The sequence below is a fragment of the Onychostruthus taczanowskii genome, unplaced genomic scaffold (assembly GCF_017590055.1).
Source record: "Onychostruthus taczanowskii isolate IOZ18803 unplaced genomic scaffold, ASM1759005v1 scaffold25, whole genome shotgun sequence".
Lineage (NCBI taxonomy): Eukaryota > Metazoa > Chordata > Aves > Passeriformes > Passeridae > Onychostruthus > Onychostruthus taczanowskii.
In genome coordinates, this window is record NW_024499796.1 from 9,613,721 (window position 1) to 9,626,922 (window position 13,202).

General features: G+C 41.3%; 1 protein-coding gene across 3 annotated transcripts in view; it reads left to right on the forward strand.

The window, feature by feature from the left end:
- RABGAP1 (RAB GTPase activating protein 1) overlaps positions 1-13,202 on the forward strand; it is a 62,281-nt gene that overhangs the window by 34,553 nt on the left and 14,526 nt on the right. For all 3 annotated transcript variants that reach the window (XM_041406348.1, XM_041406349.1, XM_041406350.1), the window contains 2 exons: positions 10,221-10,334; positions 11,025-11,099. In XM_041406348.1, the coding sequence (XP_041262282.1) occupies positions 10,221-10,334; positions 11,025-11,099 (189 nt within the window). The remainder of the gene's footprint in view (positions 1-10,220; positions 10,335-11,024; positions 11,100-13,202) is intronic.

Consider the following 13,202-nt stretch of genomic DNA (forward strand, 5'->3'; position numbering starts at 1 on the left):
TTTGAAAGTTTTTGAAACTGGTAAGGGGTCTAAATCATGGCATAGAGATTTAACTGGAGCTGAAGCAGATGCTCCTTCAGCCCTGAGCCTGGGATTGCACTTGGAGCGTGGTGGCTGATCCAGATGCAGATGCATTCTTGCAGCTGTTGCTGCTTTGCAGCAAAGGTTCAGTTCTAACATTCCTGACAGCCAGGCTGTTTTCAGTTGCCTTACTCATCTCCAAGTCTTCCTCAGCTCAGACATTTCCTGTAAGAGGTGAAAATCAGAGTCTGGAAGTCTCCAAGTGATAAGGATGGAGAGCAGTTACAGCCAATTGATGCATTCAAGTTTCATCCACTGTACAGACACTTCTGGTGTTGCCTCATTAGTTTGGTTTTAGTGTCAAATAATTCTTTTTTTGTCTGTGTTAATTTATTGATATTTTAAAAATTTAAATTACTTTTTTTCCCTCTTAATTTAATGTTGATGTGGTATGTGTAGTATGTGTTTAGGTGTTTTAAATATTTATAGCATTTGAGTCTGTTGTCTTCAGTGAAATTGCAGGGGGTGAATTCTGTTCACTGTGCCAATGGTGGGAAAAATAATTTTGACAAACCTTTGTTTCTCAGCAGTGCACTGAACACCTTTTGTCATGCACCCAACACAGGCACAGGGTCCTTCCCATCACACTCCGTGCTAGGAATGGTCAGACAGCAAATTTTACAGCTGGGTCATTTTCATCCTCCACATGTGAAATGAATCCACTTCTGGCTCTGTTTGTGTCTGGGTGCTTTGGAAATCAGTGGTGAGAGCATTGCACAGATAAATGCCACGCTGAGGAGAGGACAGAAATCAGATTGCATCTTCATAAAAATGGGACTGTGATATGATTAAATGAACTAATTTTGAAGTTCCATCTCGAACTATAAATTTATTTTTTATTAGAGTTATCTGCCTCACTTTCAAATTAAGCTGCTGGAAGGTTCAATTTGCAAGATGCAATTTGGTGGCTTTTTTTAGTGCCATGGGAAGGATTTCTATACTCACAGCTTCTCAGAAGATGGTAATTTGCTTCATGTAGAAGTCCTTTTTTTTTTTTTTTTTTTTTAAAGAAAAAAAAATATTACTGGAAGTTTAGGTTGTGATTATGTTGTCATTTTCCAAATATACTGGGAAAATAGCTGTGAAATATTATTTTTTTATTATCTCAATCAAGGGACAGTATTTTTAAACTCAACAGAAATCTTCTGTGTCAGACAAAGTTTTGCTATTATCTGCTGTTAATTTTTTTATTAAATATTACTAGTTTCTACGGTCTTTATTTGTTGTTGGGGAGTTTGTATTTAAGAAATACGTTTCTGCTACTTGGGATTCTGACATTCAGTGTCAGAGTGCCAAGGGGCAGTTTTGGATATTTGTCACAAGTCGGTTTTGCTATTATCTACTGTTAATTTTTTATTAAATGTTACCAGTTTCTACGGTGTTTATTTGTTGTTGGGGAGTTTGTTTTTGAGCTTCTTATCACTCAGAAATACATTTCTGCTCCTTGGGATTCTGACATTCAGTGTCAGAGTGCCAAGGGGCAGTTTTGGATATTTGTCACAAGTGTTTGACAGGAAGAAGGGGGTACAAAGTACCGAGGCACAGAGAATTGCAGGAGACAGAGAATTCCCAATGGCATTGTTCCCTCCCTCTCATATAAACACTTGATGTGTGAGAACCCTAAAATTCAGTTTGTCTCTTCTGAAAAAAGACATTTCCAAGGCCTGGATGTGATTCGAGATGGAAACATTCAGTGTGCAAATGCAGCATGGAGATTCTTTGCTATTTATCGTGGTGTTCCCAAGTGCTGTGATTACCAAGGCAGTAACTCCACGAGTCAGGAAGTCTGAAATATTTCAGTCTGATCTTACTTCACAACAGGGTTTGAAGTTGACAGAACTTCTAATTCAGGTTGGTGCTTTAAAAAATATTTCTTAGGAACCAGTATGTGAGCACAGGAATCTGCCTTCAGACTGTACAAACAAAAGACCCTTCTAAAAATGTTCCAATTCATCTGTTTTAGGTCATTTAATAAGAGAGGTGGAGGGTTTGGAAGGCTTTTTTTTGTTGTTGTTGTTGTTGTTGTTGTTTTAGCACGTTTGATTCTGAATTTTTGAAGCACCTGCTGAAAATTTTGCCTGACTTGGCCCTTATTTTATGGCTTGGTTTAGAAATGTTTCTTCTTCCCTTCCATGACTTTGCAAAATACAGCACATCCTTCCCGTGGTGTCATTCAAGATAAAATTCAGATTTTAATCCAAGTTTATGCAAATGTTACCTTTAATATTCCCTATACAGTGAGTGCTGTTGTGTGTATGGGGCTGTGGTCAGGCCAGAGCTGGGCAGGTTTTACAGCCTGTCTCCATCAAAGCAAACAGCCCCTCTTTTGGGGTGGTGGGAGAATCTCCCATTTTCACTGCAGAGAAAAGTGTTCTCCTGCCTTCTGAGCTGATGTTTTACTTCCAATTGGTATTTCCATTATTGCCTGTGCTTTGCACAGGTGCTGCTTCGAAAGATGTTTCTGCACATAAGCAAAGGCATTTAATACTAAAGTTATGTTTTTGGAAGGGGATAGGTCTTCAAAATTAAAATATAGTTAGTGTAGGACCAGGTGCTGTTGTGTTCAGAGAAAGAAACTGAAAGTTGTGGCTGATGGGAACAAAGAGAGGAAACCTGCTGGAGGTGGGTCAAAACAATGGAGTGTTTCATGTGGGTCTTTTTCTTTACAATGCACACATTAAAATACGGAGTTTAACCTTCTTGTTTCGGCTTTGCTGCTCCCTGGAGGCAGCTCCTCTGAGCCTGGGGTCCCCCACAGCCACCCCAGAGGGATTCCCTGCAGACCTGGGGTGATGATCAGCCCCTCGTTTGAGTTCAGGTCACGTTGTCTGTGTGAGGTGTTCCAGCCACAGGGAGTTAATCTGATGGGATATACTTTGTTTGGCCAGCTTTTCAGTTTTTCCCCCTGTGACATTGTTTTCTAGACAGGTGAAATGTTTGTTTCTAGAGGCAGCTTCCCTGAGCTGATGGCAGGATGTGCAGGCTCTGCTCCAGGAGAGCCCAGGAGGCAGCAGGTCCCTGTGGGACAGACCTGGCGGTGGGTTGGTAACCAGTGGCTTTATTGGCTGAGAAGCTGTAAGAAGTGCTGAGTGGATGCACATTGCATTAGATGATGTTTAGAGGTTTAGAGAAACACCCGTGTTTGGAAGGAGGGGATTGGGGAAGGCTCCACCTGCCTGTGTGTGAGGCCTGAGCTGCAGCCCAGGGGTTTGGGACAGAGCAGGCAGTCCTGACTGTCCCAACTTCCACTTATGAATTTGTAAAATGAGGACAGCAATTTTGTAATTCAAAGCTTTGGCTTCTTTCTGATGGTCATTACTGGAGATCCTTCTGTGAAAAGGTGAAATAAATTCGAGTGGCTCCTCATAAAGATGAACTCAAATCTTGCTGTGCATATGCGAGTCATTCTCAGTGTTACACACACCACGTGAACCAAGCAATCAAATGCTTAATAAACCAAGTCATTACTTTTATGGTAAATTGAAAAAAAGTTCTTCTGGGATTTCAACTGTAAATGAATCCTTGAAAATCAATAATTAGATTAGTAAAGGATGACGTTTTAATATGCTGGCAGGAATATAGAGGGATTTGTCAGGGGAAGCAAAACCAGACTTTGCACTAAAGTGGCTTAAGTATATTTATAGTGCTAGTGATTCTGTGTGTGTGTGTGGGATCTTTGGACTATTTTAATATAATGTAAGACTTTGAGCTTTAGCGAACTCAAGTTGCTCGTTTTTTGAAGTTACATTAGTACCACACTGTGAAGTATTTTTAAATATTAGCATTACTGAGTATGAAAAGTATTTCATAAAAACATTTTTTAAAACGTTTTCTGTAGATGCTGTTGAATGAATTGATGTTTAGTGTACAAAGAAATAAAACTGAGGGCTGTAAGGTACCTGTGTGTTTCTGATCACCTCGGTTTTTGAGGGGTTAGGTATTTCTTGAGGTTAAATTGTCATTAAAACCTACTGAAAATACTGGTGCAGTTAATCCTTTCAGAGAACAGAAAGCAGCATTACCTCCAGCCACGCTTTTAAACTGAAAGGATTTGCAATCATTGTATTGTCTTGACAGACTCATGTCTTTAGAAATGCTGTACAGCACAGTCTTTTGCAAGTTCCTCTGCTGATACATTTCTCTCCATATGTAACCTTTGAAATCTAGTTTCTATTGTAATTCTAGCATGTAAACACTAGATTCAATTTTGTATTCCTCTAATGAATGCAACAGGATGGAAACACGTTTGGAATTGCTAATGATGAGTTTTTTACTGTTCTTAATACTCGTGGGTATGTCTTTTCTTCAGGGATTTCAGAATTGTATTCGTACCTTTTTAAATTGTTTTTTTCACATGCTGTTTACAATTAAACCACGAGCATGGGAGGCTGTGTGTGCATGTGCTTTTAGGTTGCTTTGCTGAATGAAATGCAGTGGAGTGATCTTACTTTAAAACCTCTCTGTTGTCCAGAGAGGTTGTGGCTGCCCCTGGATCCCTGGAAGTGCCCAGGGCCAGGCTGGACAGGGCTTGGAGCAACCTGGGAGAGTGGAAGGTGTCCCTGCCATGGCAGGGGTGGCACTGGATGGGCTTTAAGGTCCCTTCCAACCCAAACCATTCCATGGCTCTGTGATGCTCGTTTTTCCTTGTGTCCCGCCTGTCTCCTTGCACCTTTCACAGCACCTGGCACAGCAGAAGCCACCAGTGGGGTTATTCTGGTGTGTCCTGTGGAGATCTGACATTGTCAGAGGTTGTTTTCAGGAGTTTTGTTTGGGAGACAATCCAGCTCCTTACACAAGTTCCAACTGATAGGTTTTTCCTGAATGTCAGCGCAAAGGCCAAGAGTAGATGAAATCACAGGTGAGAATGTGTATGTGTGTGTTTGTGAGAACTTTGTGCACCTTTTAATGCTGGAAATTGTTTTGTATTAAAAGATGAGAAAGAGCTGTGAGTGTGGAACCCTTGCTAGGAAGAACTATGGGGAAACCTGCACCAAAGCAGATTAGAAAAGCAGACAGGTGAATCAGAGGCAGTCTGACCCTCGAGACTGGTTCTGGTTGAGTTCTGACACGGTGGGGACTGTCTGGGTGGGTTCCTCCATGGTCCTTGGCTCTGCTGGGGCTGCTCTGGCTCAAACAAGGGAAGGGTGTTCTCATGCACAAGGCAGCTGAGGAAGAGTTATGCTGGGGCTCCAGAATTACCTGTTTGTGCCAACTCAGAACTGTTGTTAAAGTATAGGGGAGAGGGGTTCTTCCACCCCATGGTTTTAATAGACATTCTGTAGCTGTTTTTTCAACTAAGACTAATAATAAGAAAAACTACAGTTGAGCCAAAAATGACAAATGTTACTGACTTAAAATAATACTTGCATATTTTTAATTATTAAATAGAATTAGATAAATCGGAAGCATGTAAATATCTGATTCTAAATCTTTGCATAATTATTTCCAAGAGGTAATTTTGCTAAGAGCTATTAAAACTCCAAGAAATGTATTATTCCCTTTTGAGATGGTGTGTACCCCAGCTGTGTCATACATCTCTTGGCTTGTTTCCTTTTTGCTGTAGATGTACATACATATATATATATTTGTGTGCTGTGCAGTTGTACAGTCACTGCCATGCTAAATTGATTGCTTTCAGATGAGTATATCTGTGTATTTTACATTTGTGTGTATATGTATCCCCAAACAGGCAGTTTAACAGGGCAGTGGTTGTACACTCACAGAGTTTAGGGCTTTGTACAATATGTAATTTTAAGAATGTCAATGTGGTTCTTAGCGGATTTTATAAACACTTTTCTGAATCTGTTATCAGCACTTCCCATCTTACAAGAAACTGCACATTTTTCAGTGATTGTTCCACTGGTTACATTTTTGTCTGCCATTTGTTCTGGATTGATGTAATCTTGATACTACTAAAATTTCAAGGGCTGTTGATGCATTTCACATAGCCTGGGATTGCCTGTTCTCCAAATATATGGATCATGCATCAACAGTACTAAGTAGCCTTACTGTTTTGCCTAAAAGCCTAGCTAATTTATTTAATATTCTCTCTTTAAAGAGAGGTCTCTGGAAGGGGTGGCATATTTTAGGATGCTCCTTCTCTTTAAAGGGAAACTCGGAATTGACTAGCAGTACTTGTTGATCAGTGATATTATTGTAGCCAAAGGATGCATGGGTGGTTTAATAGGAAGTTTTTGCTTCAAGTTTCTTGATGAAATGTAGTGTTCTACAGAGCTGTGTGAAGAGTGTAGTTTTTTATTCTGAAATGCACTTGTACACTTTATTTGAAAGGTCTGAATGGATCATAAATACATTTAAGAAATAAATGATACGTCACATGTTTTCACGGCTTGTCTCGGATGGCTTTTCTGTTGCTGTGCTGCTAAAGGTGTGTTCCTTGGCTCTGGGTGGGGCTTTCCCCTTATCTCCGTGGCTCTAAACAGTCCTGGAGTGAGTGCAGGGGCAGGAGAAGCTTCCAGCCTGGTTGGTGTTTGTGCTTTATCCATACATGCTGCAGGGCACTGTAGGCAAACTCCTCGCTTTAATTTTCCTGTGGGAAACTTGAGCCCTAAAAGGAAACGAACGGGCTGGATATCACAAGGGATTCACTTTTATTTTTAGAATTGCACTATATTGCCATATTTGGCCTGAAACTATGCTGTATCAATGCACTATTGTATCCAATTGCAGTGTCTAACCAGTCCAAATTTGTCTAAATTATTCAGGTTTTCTCTACAAATACTTTTTATCTGTGAATGCTCTGGGCAAGTGCTGACTCCAGGTAACACATCCTGCAGGCAGCATTCCTTGTGGGAAGTTAACAAGTACATTACTCTGAAACTGTGGTTTGTGTCTTCCTTGAGGTCTCAGTAACAGGTGCAATTCCTCCTACCAAAACCTTCTCCAGTGGTTTGGGCAAAAACAAATGCAGGAAGTGGACTCTGTGTAAAAATGAATGTAAATATTGCTTAATAAAAGTAATTATGGGAATGCCATCAGCCTGCAAAATAGACCTGGTGGCACAGGATCCTGCTGACACTGAAAATAGCTGTCAAATCACCATTTCATATATTTGAATGCACTTAAAATGTACAGATCTGCTCAAAATAACTTATCCCCATCGTGTAATATTACCCCTGCTGCTGCCCATGAAAGCTGCACAGAATTTTGGCTCTCTCTGCGTGTTGGATCTGCTGGAATCTGTCCCTGGCTTGGTGCACTCCAGGGTGGCTTGTCCATGCCTTGCAGCAACACACCACGTGCTGGTCCCACCCTGGCAAAGCAAGGAGAATTCCAGTGCTGGACTGGGACTGCAGACCCTTCCCACAGTAATCTCTGACCGTGTGGCAGAATTCTTGCAGTCACTGGGACCTTCCTAAGGAGTGACTGGAATGTGGAAATGGATGTGGCAAGAGTGAGAGGCAGGCACAGTTTGGGCTGGTGGTGGGTGTGTCAGATAACTCAGCAGTGAGCAAAATTCCACTGTTGGAATCATTCTGGGGCTTGGGGCAGGGGGAACAAAGTTTGGACCCCTTGAATTTCTCTGTTTTGGTGGTGGTTCTGAAGCCAGCTTGGGTCCAGGTCAGGGTTGTTTTATACCCCCAGGGGATTTTCTCCAGGAGCCTGGTGTGACAAGAGCTGATCTTTGGGTGATGAGCCATTTCCAGCAGGCAGCTTCCTCTGTTCTCTGCAGGTTTCTTGTTTCATTTTTTTCATCACAGATCTTGTCCTTTAGCAATTCTTTGCTGCAGCTTCTTCATGCTCTTGGGTTTATGTAGTGGATTAGGAGGAATAAACCCGAGCTGCTGAAAACTGCAAGTAGATCAGTAACAGGAAGAGGGAACTCCAGCTCTGCCATGTCTTAAATTGTGCCTTTAAGCTACAGAAAAAGCTTCTAAAGTAACACAATCTCAGTCTGAATATGTTGATCAAGGCTGTAACTGTATGCTGTGGTTTGCAGATCCTAGGATGCTCCCTGCAAGATCATGAAAATACATGGGAAATATCTTTAAATGTGTCAGGTTTAAGAGGTGGGAGCCAATATGCTTTCATATGCATCCTGACAGAATAAATGGGCTCTTCCCAGCTGGACTGCATCCTGGTTTCCATAATTACTCACGTAGTTTCTGTTTAAATCAACTGGAGAGGAAGGTTTTAATGTAACTCCCTTAATATTTTAAAGTGTATAAAAAAGGGGAGGAAGGGCATATTCTGAGTCTGAGCATCTACATTTTCCTGCTTTCCTTCAGAGCAGCAAACTGTTATGAGAATTTTAATCTTCACTACACTTGCCTCAGTTCTCATGGCTGGTTTCCACTCTGTTTTCTTTATTACTTTCTTTTTCTTCCTGTCATTCTTAGCTTTCTATTTTTCAATCTCAGTTTGTGAAGGGTGTGGGTTCAGAAGGGTTTCCTTCAGTTCCCAGTCCCCTGAAAGCATGAGAAATTGCCCATTGAGCCAATTCTCACAGCAAGGTATAAAAATAGGAGTAAAGAAAAGGTTACACAATGCTTGGATTGCAGCAGTTTGTACTAATGGGGAGATTTCAAAGCCATGGTTTGAAAAACATTTTTTAAACCTTATCATTTCCGTTGATTTTTCTCTTCCCAAGCTGTGTTTCAGCTGCAGGAACTCACGGTGGATTGCTTGAGGAATTGTACTGAGACACAGGAGTCAAGAGCTGAGCAAGTCACGCAAAGCCAGAGAGGCCACTAATTAGTTCTCTTTAGCCATAATGAGTGATTCCTTTGAGAATCCTCTCTTAAGAGTTTCCAACCAGATGCTTTTGTCTCTGCTGTTAAATAAGTGGATTAAAAGGCAAGTGGATTTGAGGTTACTTTGCCATTGCAGCAGAACACAGGTGACTCAGGAAAGGCACTTGTGTAGGACCACAGATGCTGCTGGCAGTGGCCAGAGCCTGTGCTCCTGGGAGCACTTCACTGGAACTCAGTCTTGCAAACTTGTAGGAAACTGTAAGTTATCACTAAGTCTGTATTCCCGTGTTTAAAGTTTGCACAATGGTTTCTGAGCTTTGTCTTTCCCTGCTTGCAAACAGCCAGCCATTAGCATAATTGTCTTTGACTTAAAAGGTGTTTATTTATATTAAATTTATTGAGCATTGGATTTGTTTGTTTCTAATTTCCTTATAATGAGATAGACCTCTTTACCAGTTAATTATTATCAAATTGGAATGCTGAACAGTACTTTTGATATAATTTCCAAAACAATCTGCTCTTGATTCTAATAGCAGCATAATGCTTTCTTTCCTAATGAAATGTCTGTGTTAAGCCCCAGAGAGGAGCATTAACCTTGGATTAAAATCAGAAGAGAAATGAAACACTGAAAATGAAGCACACTGTGGTGATTGTTGTTGTTGTTGTTTGAAAAATAATTTTGTGAAGAAAAAGAACTACCAAGCTGTATTGAATGTTCCTTCCACTGATTATGTCATGTGCTTTTTTACCACCTTTTACTTCTAACCTTTTTCCATTTGCCTAGCAGAAACATGGTGTTTTTGGATAGATTAAACCCCTTTTTTTTTAACTGTTCAGCTTTCTAAATGTCCAAGGCATCTGAAGCTGATGGTGTCAGAGAGATGTAGAGAACAAAGTTTCATCTTCCTCATGCTGAAATCCCAGCTCATGCAGGACCTGTCCCTGCATTCCCTCATGTTTTCCTCTATGACACTCCCTAGGGCTCGTGCTGTTTTCTCTAATTGAGTTCTGAGGGGATGAGGAGTGGTTCCTCAAGCTGAGCCTCAGGGACAGCATTTTGGACAGCTGCTGCTTACAGCTGACTGGGACTCCTGCAGTTGTGGGATAGCAGCAGTGTGCCTGGGCAGTGCTGGCATCCAGGAATCTCTGAGGGATGGCTGCATCTGCACTGCCCTGGCCTGGAGCACAAATGAGGTGTGTGTGTGTGTGAGTTCCTTCTGCCACTCTCTGACCTCCCAGGTGTGCTCAGGTACCCAAATCTATCCCAACTGTGATCTGCAGCTGCCAGCTCTGCTGGGGTACACTGGGTCTTGTTAAATTTAGAACAGTGCACAGAACCCTGTGCTAATCTCCAAATCCTAGCATATTGTAATTTATATTCTTTTGATGTGCTTTAATTGGCATCTTATTTTCTTTTTCTGACAGGAGTCTCCACAAGACAGTGCCATCACCCGAGACATCAACCGAACGTTCCCTGCCCATGATTATTTCAAAGACACTGGGGGAGATGGCCAGGACTCCCTGTACAAAATATGCAAGGTATTCTTTAAATTCTCAGCTGCTTTTGGTAACTTGTATTCAGCATCATCAGCACTGTGACTGTTGGCTGAGAAGAAGGGGGATGTGTTAGCATTGTCTTCGTGCAGCCAGCCTCTGGCACCAGGCTCAGGCTCTTCTCCGTGGTTGCTGTTGGGCTGTGTCTAAAGCCCTCCCAGATTTCTCTGCACTGAAGTGTTTGGTGCAAAGACTTCACATCATTCCTGACCTGTCAGCCTGGATCAAGCTGGACAAATTATGTAACTGGAGATGGCTGTGTACCTCCATAAAGGTTATAAAGCCATAGGCATGCACTGAAGCTGATTATTAAAAGGAGGAAATAAGGAAAAATGGACAGCTCAGTGTATTCAGGTATCTCAGCTGAAATGGTTTAAGCTTCCAGCAGTTTCTTTTGAATTCCTAGGGCTTCTCTCTCTTCCTAACATCCCTGTGGGACCTGTTTAGAGATAAAAGCACTCAAATAAGTGGTTGCAGCAACGTTGGTGCATCACTGGAGCCAGCCACTGCCTCTGTGTATCCCAGTTGGGTTGTCATACAGATTTTCCCTTTGCTAGAACATTGCTGCACTCCATCCATGGGAATTGTGTGGAGCTGTGTTCACTGCATTGTCCTGTTTTATTTGTGTTTGTTATCTTGAGACAGGTACCAGTAAAGTCTTGATTCCTCTTTTAGGCCTACTCTGTGTATGATGAAGAGATTGGCTACTGCCAAGGCCAGTCATTCCTTGCTGCTGTGCTGCTGTTACATGTAAGTGGTGCCTTTACCCTCAGCTCTTTTAGACCTAAGAATAAACATTGCTCCACTTGTCTAGAACAGACTTCTGAGCTAATAGGGTTGCAGGGCACACATCCACTAATATGTTGGTCAGTAATAAAGTGATTTTAGACAGGGAGGAGTACATGGATTAAAGCTTGCTGTGGTGTTTGTAAGGACTCAGCGTTCATGCCCTTGTGTTCCTGTACCAGGACCTCTTCCATTCAGGCTTGCACTCATGAGCAGTAGTAGGCATGGAATTTGTGTATAAGACAACACTGTACATGTTTCTGTTACAGGGTTTCAAGGTCAGATTTTAGCTTTTTATAAGATGTTTCTATTGGAATCAGTCAGACATACAGATGGTGTTTGCCATGTCCTGTGTACACAGAGGAGGATTTAGGACATTGAAGGGATGTCAGTTCATTAGGTCTCAGTGCAGGCTGTGCTGCCTGTGGGCTGCTGTCCTGTAGGTCTTTGTGCTTCTTGGTTTGAGAGGTTAGGGAAGGATACAATAATACCTTCATATTTTTAAAAGAAACTGTATTATGCTTTTTTAAACTTAATTGCTGTTGATAGAAGTGATCTCATCAGTGTAATATCCTTTAATTGCTGGTGTGTTCAGAAGCTAGAGAGAGATTTATGGTTGTCAGGAGCAAAAGTTTTCGATTCACTCACGCTTGGGAAATACAAGAGCATTAGAAATCTGTATTTGTATATTTATAGACTGTTCTGTTTCAAAGTAACGTCTGCTTTTTGTCAGTGTTTCTGTTGCAAGGATAGTTGGAACTGCAGAGTTCCTGAGCCCAGCAGTGCTTTGAGGTTTCTTTTCCCCAGCTGTTGCTGCCATAGAGGGCTGAGCATGAAGAGTTCTCTGCAGTTTTTGGTGGAAGAGGAAGTCTGGCCTTCAGGGGAGGATTTTCCATACTGTTGTAAAGTCAGGGGAGGATACAGAAGAGATTGTAAACTCCATTCTTGTGAAACAAAAGCCAAGTGATTAATGATAACAACCTTTTAGTTCTTTGTAACTGTAATCTGAAATATTTCCTAGATGAGCAATTAATTCTTTATTTCTTCACTGAATGAGATAGGGAAGGGCAACACTTCCTGCTACGAGAACTGAGTGCTTCCACTGGAACAGATGTGCTTGCTTGTAGATTTTCATTGTCATGGGTCCCTTGCCTTAGAGACATTCACTCTCATGACTGAGCCCTGTGTTATTCCAGAGTTCTCTCTTTAACAGTGCTTGTGGCTTCTGGGACTAATGTATGCATGTAAGGAAAAGCTAAATTTCAAATAAGTTTCTTTTTATTTGATTCTCTTTGAAGTCAGCCTTTGGAGTGTGGCTGCTAGGGAAAATAAATAATAAAAACAAATGTTGCAGAAAAGGAAATTAAGTTTCTGCGAGTCCTTCACTACCAGTTTGGAATGTTTCAGCAAAGTTTTCTGTTTTAATAAACTCCATCTGCAGATTAATAATAGAATACTTGAGATGGATGTTCTGTTCTTTATAGAAACCAGCAATTGACCTGAAGTCAGACTTTTCTACAGAAATATTAAAACTGAATTTTAAGGGCCGGGAGAAATGTCACAACACTGATGGGCTTTGAGTTTTCCTTCAGTTTTTGGCAGAAAAGGGACACTGAACCTTCCCAAACTGGTGCTGAGTTGTGAGGTGTGCAACTTCTGTTAGCAGTTACTGGTCTCTCTTATTCCTGTCATCTAACAAATAAACATCAAATGTAATAATGTCATTGAAAAAGAGAAATACATCGTTAAGAATAAGGGAAGGGTCCTGTTTAACATCCTTTAGTAATACTGCTTCTGCCTTATTTTACTTGGGTGCCAAAGGGTTAGCTGGTCAAAATCTGTAGGATTCAGATTCTGATGAGTTCTGGAGCAAAGACACAGGGAAACTGCTCTGGTCTTCATGTGTGGAAGATGTATTTTTAATTGAGTGATTTAATTGAGGTGGTTTATTCCACTAAAATGCCATTTGCAACAGTAAACCTCATTTTGTGTGATAATACTCTTGTTTGCATTTAAACTGGATAAAAAAGTAGTGGCAATTCAGCTTTTCACTCAGAGGGAGAAGGG